This window comes from Calypte anna, chromosome 12 (assembly GCF_003957555.1).
Source record: "Calypte anna isolate BGI_N300 chromosome 12, bCalAnn1_v1.p, whole genome shotgun sequence".
NCBI lineage: Eukaryota > Metazoa > Chordata > Aves > Apodiformes > Trochilidae > Calypte > Calypte anna.
Genome location: NC_044258.1, coordinates 15,193,023 through 15,206,202, shown reverse-complemented (window position 1 = coordinate 15,206,202; position 13,180 = coordinate 15,193,023). Strand labels below are relative to the sequence as shown.

Genomic DNA, 13,180 nt, shown 5'->3' with positions numbered 1-13,180 from the left:
GCCATTTGTAGAGGAAGATGAGCTCCGCTCGTAAAGTCAGCATGCCATGATTTAGGGCACTCTGAATTGGAAGTCTAACGTTTGCCTGAATTGGAAATGTTAATTGTGTGCATTTAGAAATAAATAAATGGCTCTTTTTTTTTGTTTGTTTTTTCTTTGCAGGAAGCAGATTGAACAAAGATCTGAGACATTATCTCAACCAGAGGTTTCAGAAAGGCTCACCAGATCACGACCTGCAGCAGACTATCAGAGATAACCTTTATCGCCATGCTGTGCCTTGTAAGTAACAAAGCATTCACCTGCTGGATTATATGGAGTAGAATTTCCTTTTATTCTTCTTTTTTTGAGGCAGCCTTTACGTGGTGGTGTGCATTGCTCTGGGAAAGACTCGGTTTCAACCTTGGGCAGACTTCCATGTGTAATAGCAGATAGGGTTCAGGTAGGGGTAAAAAGGAAAATAGGTTCCCTGAATTCTGCTGTTTTGTTTGCCTTTGTGGGAATAATTGATGGTTTGATGCAAGTCTATGATGGTATTTTGGAGAAAAAATCCTTAAAAAAACCAAACCATGAAGCAAGTGCTTACCTTAGAAATAGTTGTCATTAGCATCTTTATGGTGAAAGTTCATTCACTGGTTTGAAACCTATGAATTACAAACCTCCTTTTATTTTTATTTCCTTAGCAGAACTTTATTTCTGATGCTTATTTAACTTGTGAAATTGAACAGCTTTTCGTGGCTGTGTGCCATTGTAGCAGGCAACTGCCACTGTTGCAAGGTCATTCTTGATTCAAGTAGGAGACAAGCAGCAAGAATTAGTGAAGCTGAGCAGAAAATGCTTTTTCACTCAAATAAAAACAACCAAGAGGAAAACTGAGAAGTCTAGAGGGTGATAAAAGTTTGGAATCTTTATTCAAAATAGGACTGTCCTTGGCTTTTTGGGAAGATACACAAAGAGTGGAGAATGTTCCTACTTCATTGCACCTGTGCTTGGCATTCTCCAGCTGCCAGGAGAGTCTGTGCTATACAAGTTTTTCTGCTTAATTTTGATTCATGGGAATAATGGTTTGGCTCTCAGATAAGAACTTTCAGACATCTTAGTTGTGGGATACAGAAATGAGCAACAAACTATTTTGAAGTGTTTTGTATCTCAGCATGAATCAGAGGTTGTTTATCCTGGTAGACTTATATAAATACTGAATAATGGCATTACCACTCAAAAACTGGTATTTGCCAATGAATATCATGAAATCATATGTAAAGTAATAGCTGTTTTCAGTATGAGTGTTGCGTGTAGGTGAACTGTGTAGGACCAGAGTTAAAATTGTGTGGTAACACTGAAAAATGTTGATTCTTCAAATGGCAGCTGGTGTCTATCACTGTGGAGTTTATTCTCATTTTATCAGTGGAAAGCATGGACCAACTTATTCTTAAAGTGCTGTGCACAGACATAAAGGATAAATATATGGATGATTATTTTCTATCAAACACTGACATTTCCCATTTTGTCAACATGAAATATGATTAGTTTTTAATCACCTAACTTGCCAGGCTACAGAGTTTTAAAGCATAGTGTGGAAAGTGCCTTCTAGGAGAGCACATGCAGTGCTCTGGAGGTGCAATGTTGTGATGCTAATGTCCTTCTGCCTATGTGATATATTCCAATTTCTAAAGCAGCAACTACAGCAAATGAGCTTAAGATCTGTAGAAGCATTTTGTGCATTACCAAGGTTACATTGGGAAACACTTTCCATTGATTCTTTTCTCTAATTAATTGAACTTGATGGTTAGGTAAACCACTTGGACTTGCTAAAGACTTCTGATTTAAAATTATGAGCAGTGAAAGTGATTCCTGCTTTTCAGAAATAGCTGGGGGAGAGGTGGGTTGTCAGTGTAATAATAAGAACATCAATACCTATGTTCTGTTTATGAAACAAGTGGACAATCTGAGAAGTGGGGTTAGTTTTTGTGTGTCCCCATCCTTGCTGAGTAGGAAAGCAGGTAGCATTTAATTTTTTTCTTCTTGTAATGTGAGGATGGCATTAGCAGTAGCTCTTAAGAATAATACTAATATTCCTATGTGAATTTGAATGAGACTGCTGCACGCACTGGGGGTTGGGATGCTTTACAGGTCTGGAGATTAATCTATCTGTACACTCATAATTTTATGCCTTGGTACACGTGACCAGTAAATCCAGGGCCTGGGACCAATCTCTAGTGCTAATGGATTATGAAGTCTTGTATTTGAAAATGGAATTCCCTGCTGATTATGTGGTAAACATGAACAAGAACACAAGGTCACTTGGACTGAGTGTGCTTGGTGAGACAGCTGCTTTTTGTTGCACTAATACAAGGGCTAAATGAAGCAATAATTAGTAAAGGCAAAAAAGGGTGATGTTAACCAGTTCTTTCCAGAAATTACAGTAAGAATCCCACGTGGTTCAGCTCTGACTGGTTTGGTACAGGCAGTGAGAAAACCCAGAGGGCTTCTGGTTCTGTTTCACAGCCGTGTGCTGGTTGTGTGCTTGACTGAGTTGGGAGCAGTCAAGATACAGCTGTAGTCTCTGTAGAAGATAAAGGTCAAGCAGAGGGAAGGAAAGATGCAGAAAGTTCAACTTTATCTCATTATTTCATATGACAATGACACACTGTGTGTAAGCATCATTGAGATTTTTACTTTTAGAAGAGTTGACTAAGAATGGGCTTTATTTTCAGGTCAAAAATCAAAGGTAAGAGAGTGGGGATGATGCCAGGTCCCAAAGGTGCAATGGTAATTGCCTAAATGAGTGACCTCAGGGGCGTTTTCTCAGAGAGCACAGGACTTGATCCCTAAACGTGAGAGCTGTCATAAAGAAACAGACCCAAAAGTGAAGTATTATTGAAATATTAGTATGTAATAATAATAAAACATGATTACTTTTGCAAGATTATGTCTTTCCCTGCTCCTCAGTTCCCTCTTCTCTTCCAACACACCTCCTCTGAGTCTTCATGCCCTCAGCTCCCTGATCCCCATTGTGCTGAATTTTTTCTCTTCTGCAAAGATCTGTAGTAAACAACAGCTGTGACAAGCTTCCAGGTGGCCTCCAAGTTGGGTTGTCATGCTGTTGTGAGTGCTCTCCTGTTACTATCACACCAAATGTGGATTTATTTACAGACCTAAAGCATTCTTCCTCTGGAATTTACAACTTGAGCATCATAATCTAGGACTGAGTGGGAGTAAGAAAGAGAGGCAGGAGACTTTATTGATGTATTTGGATACTGCATAAGTGCTTATGAAGCCACACATTTACTATGGACAAATGTTTGAAATAGTGTAGTTTAGTCACTAAACTACCTCTTACTTCAGCTGAACCAGCTATGTGTTATTTCCTTTAGCTTTTTCCTGATGCACTCTTTTCACTGTTAACTTCCCTGCTGGGTCATGGACTTTTTAAAGAGTTGTTTAAGTGGTTTGGTTTGGTTTTTTTCCTGCTGAAGAAAAATCAGCACCTTAAACTTCAGAAAAGTTATTTTCCCCATGCATTGAGGTAAATAACCATTCACATACCTAGCAGATAGGACTGACTGTCAAAACTGAAAAAAAACCAACCCTCAAATCCATCATCCAGATTAGCAAGATGTTGGTCCAGTCTCTAACTATCCCCCTTTGCCTCATTTTATTTTGAAGCACCACATTTTTCCTGTTTTCTGATGTGCCTAATGAAGATCACCAGAACTAATGCTCTGTCTGTGGGCTAGTTAAGGGCTTCATTGAGCTCACTGTGGATGGGCAACAATTTCATGATTTTTGTGACTGGACCAGAAGTGCTTTGACTGATGCGGAGACTTTGCCCAAAGCTTATTTCTAGTGTGGATTTCACTTACTCCAGCTCAATTTTGCCAGCCTAAACACTTCAGAGCAAAAGGAAAGGTTTGCCAGCTGTGTGAGGCACCTTGTGGCATGTCTGAGTCCACCTCTGCCAAGAGATGCTAATGAGACTTGCATCACATCTGATCTGGGGGAAGGCTGAGGGTCTGTGATGTGTGTTGACATCTTGGCAGTATTTTCATGGAGTGTTTCATAGGATCAGGACTCCCCCAGATGGGATTGGTGTATGTGAAGATGCAGTTTGTGGAAAATCTGATTATTTGGAAGTACATGTAACAGTATATCCACTACAGGTGTTTCTAAGTAGCCTTACTTACTTACTACTGTCTGTGCAATAGTGTGAATTGAGAAAAATATGTGATAGTAACTTATTTTAAAGTTATAGGGCAGCATCATGTCTAAAGCACTGTTCACTGAAGGCTGAACAGACAGGATTATCTTCCTCATTTTGAAATGATGGTAGAGGGCAGCTGTTTAAAATAAGCAATACTGGCCAGTTGTCCTAGTGGCTTATTCTCAGCAACCTGACAGCAGTTTTCTTTTCACAATGTATCAAGAAGAATCAGGGAGATGATATTATTTCCATAAAAGCTTATCTCTGCATGCCTGGGATTTTTATTTATTTTTTAATTTTTTTCCTTCTAAGCACATTTACTCAATTCTGCACCTATTTGAGTCCTGTGTGACATGCAGAGGCAGCTATGATGGGTCTGACATCTGCACCTTTACTCGCCAAAATAGCGTACCTGGTACAGGAATGAGTGAAATAACAGATCGTGTATATGGTATATTTGTCTTCTTTCAGCCCTGGCACTTCCTTTCTTTGCCAGGCTATAGTCTTCTGAAGTAAAATTCCTGAAAGAGCAAAGTCTTCCTGATGGGAGATGAAACTGGGATAATGTAATGGCTGGCCTAGAGTTAAGTCTTATATGTCAGTCTTGATATTTGGTGGCAATCTTTTTCTTCTTTTTTTTTTTTCCTTCTTTTTTTCCCTTCTTTCCCAAAATTTTAAAAACCTCAGGAGGTCATCATTAACAGCTGATTCACATTCCCAAAAGAAGTATGTGCCCTGGAATCAATTGACTGGAGATTTTAACATCAGACATTTACCACTTTCACTCCTGCTGTCTGTTCTCTTGCCTTCTCCAGAGTGTGATATCTTCCTCTGTCTTCATAGAATCATAGAATCATAGAATCGGCTGGGTTGGAAGGGACCTCAGAGATCATCGAGTCCAACCCTTTTACCACCGTTGCGGTTGCTAGACCATGGCACTGAGTGCCACATCCAGTCTCTTTTTAAATATCTCCAGGGACGGAGAATCCACTACTTCCATGGGCAGCCCATTCAGTTACAGAGGAGTAGCTCTAAGTGTTATGCTTAGTCTTATAGGGCTGTATGGAGCAAAATGGGAAGAAGTGGATAAAAAATATCAGTACTATAAGTGTTGAATGATCTGTAAGGGAGGCTTAGAAAAAGACAGCAACAGCCAGGCACCTGGCTAGCCTCAGCTCTCTCACATTTCATTGGGAAATCTGAGAATAAGTTTCTTTATTCCAAGTCCTCTGCTGGTGCAAAAAAAAACCCAAAAAAACCTGCTTCTAAGGAAAACTAATGATACTGAACAGGAAAACCTCACAGTATTTATTAGGGCAGAGTTTACTAAGTGGATGGAGAAGAGCACATTGAACTTTATTATCTGGATTAAATGTTTCATGGATAACTGAGCTACCAAAGGCCAGTTTAGTTGCTCCAGGAGCTGGATAAGCTGCTGCATATGCAACCATCATCTGCAGCTAATGGAGAACTAGAGACTAAATGGGCTGGGGTGTGATGGAACTGCTGTCACACACACAGACTTAGGTGATTTCCCAGGGTAGCTTTTAAAGTCCTGTAGCACTGGGTTTCCCATAAGTACTTCTGAACTTCAGAATGAATTGATGGAAAGGATATGCAAACCAGCTTACAGAAGAATCTTTTCTTTAGAATATTCAGTGTAATGGTGTATCTTTATACTGGGAAAAACTGTTGAAGTGAAGCAGAAAGATCTTTATGTTACCATAACATGTGTTTCTATATGTGGGGATATTTGAATCACAATTTGGAAGTTATTTTTAGTCACTAATTTTTATTAAGGATAAACAGAATCACTGACACTGCACATTATTTTTCTTCACAGGCAATAAATCTTCAGTTTATGTACACAAGTGTTCTTTGAATTCTCAAAAGCTTTCCAGACCTGCAGCCGTATTTATTATCCAAGCACCTTTTGTTTCAGTTCCCTTCCTAGAAGTGTAATTCTGCTTTTGTAATGAGAAAAAGTTGCAGTGCCCATGAAATATTCATTTGAAGCCCCACACTGGTAAGGTGATGAGCAGCAGGATGATGTTTTTATCTAACACACACACAAAAATAAATAGTTTTATAAGGTTTATGTTAGGAAAAAGTTTAAAATATTTTTAAAATAGTGTCCTCATCACTAGGGTGCAACACACAGGTATCAGCAGTATGTGAATATATTTTTTTTCAAGAACTTTTCTTTGTGAGCTAATCTAACTCTAAAGAACATAAAGAATATTTTCCATGCCAGCTAATGTACACACATTTACCTTTTCCTGTGTTTTCAGCAGGGACTGTATTTGAGTACAACCAGTGGGTTTAGAAAATCCTTGTAGCTTTGTTCCAGGGAGTGCAGAATTGCAGCAGAGTCCCCTGCACTTTTCAGGGTTACACTAATTTCACATGTTAGCAAGCCAGGTGTGTTTTCACTTTTGAGAAAGAAAAATGCCCTTTCTGAGCAACAGGGCCAGTATTTCCATAGCCTAGTTCCTTTCTTTACACTGTAATTTCTGTTTAATCTAGGAGACTTCAAACCTTTTTTCCATCTGGTCTCTCCTTTCAGATCAATAGTACATTTTGTGCCAGTGGAACTATTGGGTTTTTGATTTTTAGTTTGGTATGAGTTGGGTTTTTTTTTTACACTAGGAAATAAAAGCACTTATGATAGCAAATATTGCTCCATCTGCTTACCCATTTGTGAGGAATGGCTTTTTTTGTATTTCACTGTATACCCAGTTGAAATTGTCTGAAGCACCAGAGAACAGTACAAAGCAGAAGAGCTCAGCCTTACAGGCTCTCCCATGCCACTTGCCAAAGGAGATTTGGGTAAGAACTGTGAGAAGAGATTACATGGCTAGTTTTCTTTGTTTGCTTTGTTAGTCCCTAGTGTACTTATTTTTTTTCCTTCTTTTTTCTTTTTTTTTTTCTTTTGTACTATGGTGAAGCATCTGCAAGTGGGTATTTAGGTAGCACAAACAATGTCTGTGCATATGTTTTAAAATTTAAAGATTTCTAAGGCTGGGAATAAATCAGAGCTGAGAGCTGCTGTTTGGACATCGAAGGGGTGGAGATTAATTACTCCTCATTATTTAATTCAAAAGTGTCTCAAAAGTGCTTCTGTGCTGCCATAGCTTTTTTATACCATGTCCCAGGTTCCTGATTAGATCTTTTGTGATTACTGCAGTGTCTCAGCTTTTGATTTTATGGAGGCAATCTGATTTCTTTTCACCTTCTTCCATATATCTCTTTAAAGTTTACAGTGTATTGGTTATTCTACAAGCCAAGAGTGTTCCAGGCTAAAGGAACAGCTTAAATCAAGGAAAAATTAAACATGTAGCTGTTTTTTTATCTGTTTTTCCACTCACATTTTCATTTTGGCTTCACATTTGTTGTTTCATGATGAACTCTCCTTAGCATCCCTCACTCTGTTTGGGTGTGTTTGTGCTTGGATGTGTTGATTTATGTGGTGGTTTCACAGTCACAAAATTGCAGTGCTGCTTTAATCAGAGGGGACACCTGGAAGTCCTAATTAAATGGTAATTATTCTGGCCCAGTGGTGTAGCTGCAATATAGTGGGGGCAAACCCAGTGTCACTGCAGAGGAGCAAATTCCTGACAGCCTGAACGTGGTAGGGCAATGGCACATGGAAGCTCCTGACAGTTTGATGCAGACTTTCTACATTTCATCTTCAAACAGTTATCCTGGTTTTAACATTACCCAGTTTCTTCAGATGAAGCGTGCTGTATTTGTCCTCTGAATCCTTTCTCTCTTTATTTCAGCAGAGAGGAGATGAGCCGTGTAATCATTTATAAAGCTGTTTAGATTCTGCTAGCTGGTTGTCTTTGGGGAAATTCATACCCAGTATCTTTGCTAGGAATAACTCTGTAAATGAATCTTCATTGATTTCCTTCCCCTCAACCCCCAGTGAATCAGAAGGTGGAAAAAAAAGTAGAACAAATATTTCTAATTCTACCCCAACTGAAGAAGAAATGAAGCTTTCCTATTAGTCTTAATGGTCTAGATGATGTATCCTTTTTTTTTTTTTTTTTTTTTTTTTTTTTTTTTTTTTTTTTTTTTTTTTTATAATGTCCTCTTGAATAATTAGGGCTTGTGAGTTATGAAGTCAAGATTACTGGGTCATTGCCAGAACAGATTTGTTTAAGGGGGACATTAGTTCCCTGAATTCCTTTTAAAGGAGTTCATAATGTCCCAGACTGCTCTTAATTAGTGATTTAAGAGGGAATACATCTGTTTCAGTGAGGATTGGGAAAATTATTATTTAAATGGAAATATTTAATAAACGACTCTTGGAAAGGCTAATGTGTCTTCAAAAAGAGATGTGTTTCACAGTAATGGGGAGGGTAGTGATCTACCAGTTCTACTTGCAGGTCTTTCTGGATCTCAAGATGGAGAAGAGCATCAAAGACCCTCAGAAGTGTCATCTACCATTGAATTATATATCATATTTCATCATTCCTTCTCTGCCTCCACTTTTTCTTTAAACTTCAGGTTTAATACTTCATTTACCAGGGAACAAAGTAGCAGCAGACAGATGTGGATTCTGGTAAAAGGAAGTCTGTGTCAGCCGTATTGCTGGTCAGAGAAACTGATACTACTTCATTTTTATCTTGGACCATCATGGCAACTCACATACTGGTACTGGAGTGTGAATTTCTGTACCAAATGTAAAGCTACTTGATGGGAGGTTGTCATGCTAGAATGTGCAGGTAATCTTTGCTGTATTAGGGATTTGGACTGGCATCCTTCAGAACTGGGTGGCTGGGGCAAGTGGCAGAGGAAGGAGGAACACCAAATTCAGAAGCTTCTGCTTTTAGCTTATTGTTATACTTCTTTTTTGTGTTTTGTTGTATCCAGAGGGAAATAATATACAAAAGCTGGAAATGTGCTTGAAAATTGAGGTTGTTTTCAGCTCTCCTAAATCCAGGTACAGAAAGGGAAGCAGCAAGTGTTGCAAGATGTGCAAGAGAGTTGAGGAAAACCCAGCAGGACACCAAATCCTGCAGTACAGAGATAGGAAGCCTGGACTCAAGAGTGGGGCAGAGCTGGACCTGGTTCTTTCAGCAATGCCAACATCCCATAATGCTCACAAATATCTTTCCCATTTTTGCATTCCCATAATTTAAAATATATATTTTGCTCTCTCACTGAGCCTTCTGCAGTCCTTTACAAAATCCCCTAGAAGGGAATGCCTGATGAGATGCTGTAGTGCTGCTCCCGTGTAAATAACCACACTGGAGAATCACCTTGACAGACACGCTGTAAATTGCTCACATTACAGAACATTGATGATACCATTAAAATGGTAAATTTGATGTTATTGTATTATTAGATTTCTCCTTCATTAATTCTTATCTGATAAACAACCTCTGACACATTTTGAAGGTAATAGTCACCTTACAATCATTTACTGCTCTTATCTGGCATTTTGAGCTCCTATGGATTTATGGTTCTTCTGTCATCTAATCTGTACTTAATGCATTATTTTTTTCTTTGAACTTGTGTTTACAAGCAGACTCTTTTTCTTGCAGAGACATGCAATTAACACTTCACATCAAGAATAATTTTAAATTCCATTCCTGGAATTTAGGCCAAAATAGATTTCAGACAATAAATTAACCAATCTAACACTGCAGACCTCCAGAGCTGTTTTAATACTGGGCATTTTACAAGGGTCAGTGCAGGGTAATTCAAATACCAGTGGTTGGTTCTTGGCCTTTGCAAACAATTTTCAGTGGAGCCTCTGTCAAATCTTGCTGGAGATGTGGGTGATGGAGAGAGGACCAAGCACTGGCTGTGGCCTGAGCTGGAATGGGTGCTGGACACAGCCCTGCTGCAGCATGGCCAGAGTCTGAAAATGCTGAACAAACCTTTTCAGCTGTCTGTCTGTCCAGCAGAGACAACTCCCACTCCCAGACGTTTATCCTCAAGCTAGAAAACCAAGAGCCACAGCTTCATAAGGTAACCTTAGCTCCTCACAACTGGCAGGGAGGCTTCTCTGAAGGCATTGCTTGCCTCCTGTTTTTTGTGAGTCATGGTTTAATTCGAGTGCTGTCTCGAGGAGGAGGTGGTTGTTACACATCACCTATCAGAATGTAAAAGTGGAAAGCGATGCTGAAATGCTGACCCTTAATCTGAAGTGCACCATCTGTGTTTTATTTCCACATCTTGCTGAGTTTACAGTTATTGGAATTCACAGTTTGTTCCCCATTTGCCGTTCCCACATGGTTAAGTGAATAGGATCCAAAATGTGCTGATGAAAGATTGAGAAGTGTGTTGGAGGAGTTTGTTCATACCTACAAGGGTGCTCTATCTCACACTTCTTCCAACCTGTGAGTTAAATCCCAGCTGTAAAATCTTGTCTCAAGATGCTCTTCTTTCATGGTGGGAAGTTAGGGTTACCCTGAGGACAAAGACTCCTTTCCCTGTCTTGAAGTGATTTATGGTTTGCCATTCTGCTCCAGGAAAGGTAGAGAGATCTCTCACATCTGACAAAGTATTTGCTCTACTGTTCCAGTAAATTTGCATGGATGTTCATCTGGGGGTGCTTGGCATGAACCAAAGCATCTGATGCCAGAGTAAGACTGGATATAATATAATAAGGGGAGCTGTATTTACAATTGTAACAATTTTCACAGTGCAACTTAGAATTTCTCTTATTTTAGAATGGCCTAACAGCTCAAAACCAGGTTGAATTTAATTTATTCTCTTGCATTTTTTTTTTTCCCTGACAGCAGCCATTTTCTTAAGACATAAATAACTGTGAAAAAGATATAAAATTTAAACATGTCATATTTTAAAATCAAGCTGTTGAAATGATAAAGGCTCTATAAACTTAAATACCTTCTTTGGCTTTTGCTGTAGACCACACAAGCTCTGAGGAATTGATTACTTGTGCACGAAGGGGCTTTCATAATACAGAAACAGAGGTTTGCATTGAATTTCCTTCTTTGTGTGGGGGACTTTTTTTTAGGAAGAGAAAAAGCCTTTAAACCTCAGATTAAAAATAAGTCAATTCATTGTTTCCTTTTCCCCCTCCTTCTAAATCTTATGAAAGAGTTTTCATAAATAATTGGGGAGCTGCATTTCTGAATAAATGTAAAGTGAAGTGCTTTATTTCTTTTTTTAATAAAGAGGCTTTTTTTCTGGAATGTCCCATTTAGGTTCTGCTTCATTGATGTATCATCTGGTAAGAGTACTTCAGTGTGGCTTGTGTAGGCTTTTTTTGTGGACTTGAAGAGTCACGTAACAGTCTTCAGATTTACTGTATCCAGTACTCTAAACCTGTCATTATCACAAGTTTCGGATTTCTTGAGGGGACTCGAGCAGACATACCCAAGAAGCAGCCTAAGATTCAGTGAGGTTGTTTGTTGAAAGATTAGGAAGGTGAATCTTGTGCAAAGTTTGGTTTTAGCTTTTCTTTTTAAACAAGAGACCCATAATGGGCCAGCACCTTGGACCAGATGGTGTTTTCATGAAAATATTCATGTCCTGTAAAATTAAGGCTCTAGATTTATAATCAGGCCATTCTCCTGCATGTGTGTGGCCATTTCTGATATAAAGGCACTACCAAGCTTCCTGTCTCTCAGGGGCATTTTGCCCCTACCCAGTTCGAAAGCTTTTGGCAAAAGCTCAGCAAGGGCAACCACTGGATTTGTGCTGTTGGGTTTGGTAGTGGAACAGAATTTCTCCTTACATTTCCTGGCCCTCACACAGGAGTATTGTAATCTGGTGAGCTGCTGCCTGCATCCACACCTCTACCAAGCTGCTCTGCAAAGGATGGGTGCTACCTGCTGTGGCTCCAAACCTCTGCAGTGGGTGCTGCCCCTGCCATGCCTGAGCCTTGGTCCATGGGAGCAGGTGCCATGGGGTGATCCCACAGCACCCTGTGCTCACCCTGTTGCCACTCCTGTGCCTTCCATGCCATCCACGTGTCCCTGCCTGCACAGTGGAGCTGTGTGGGCCCCGGTGAAGCAGCTGCTGAGCTGTGGGGAAGCAGGTTTCCTTGCCAGGCTGGAATCCCCAGGGATTTCAGTGCTGCATCCAGGCAATCCTGTCTTGTGAGATATGTGGAAAGCATCCAAGGCAGACACCTGCTGGCTCTAAAGCAGTCAAGTGCTTTTTCCAAAATATCTTTGGCCCCTTTTCTTGATGTTTACTTTTAAAAAGATACAGGCATGTGTTGGCTGCAAAAGAAAGGGGCGGGGGGGGCGAAAAAAAAAAAATAAATTATTGCTACTATCACTGAAATTCCCTGCAGATTTAAAAGGAAGATGAAAGTTGTTTCTTTAAGAGAAACTCAAAGCCCTTGGGACAAGCACAGCAGCAGAAAACAGAAAGATGCTCTGTAGTCTGTCTGATTGCTTGCAAAAAATGAGTGCTGTATCTCCTGTGGAGAGAGTCAGAGCTAGAAATATATATTCACATAGTTCCCTCGTTCTTGTGCCTTGCAAACTAGGACAATACCATTTTGCACTTCCCTGGGCATATTCTCAAACAGGAGCTCAATGAAGGTGATAGAGAAATAAAAACAGTAAGGGAGAAAGAAGAGATGAGGCAAAAAATCTGCCTCATGGTATTTCATATCTCCAGCATACACAGGTGCTTTTTAATCCCCCTGGCCTACATATTCCACAGCCCCTAGGAATAGAGGAGTCGTGATGTAATGCTCTTTTCCTCACACTCCCAGCTTAAATACAGATGGAAATTGTTGTCATGTGTTAGAAATGTCACCAATAATATAAAAGGCAGGCTTCTGCATTCTCCCTTTTGCACTGTCAGCTGCTGCTGCCAGCTTATTCTTCCCTCTCAAACCTATTGTCATGTGGCAGAAACCCTGATGTAAGTAAGCCCTGTCCTCCCCCTGCTTATGATCCCTGCATTTTTTATTCCCCTCTGCTGCAGTGCTGAGGATCATTACAAACCACGACTTAAAGACAAGACCTCACAAAGGAAGGATTA

General features: G+C 39.8%; 1 protein-coding gene across 18 annotated transcripts in view; it reads left to right on the top strand.

The window, feature by feature from the left end:
- Positions 1-13,180, top strand: part of MAGI1 (membrane associated guanylate kinase, WW and PDZ domain containing 1) — a 331,771-nt gene that overhangs the window by 163,612 nt on the left and 154,979 nt on the right. For all 18 annotated transcript variants that reach the window (XM_030458150.1, XM_030458149.1, XM_030458151.1 and 15 more), the window contains exon 2: positions 163-279. In XM_030458150.1, the coding sequence (XP_030314010.1) occupies positions 163-279 (117 nt within the window). The remainder of the gene's footprint in view (positions 1-162; positions 280-13,180) is intronic.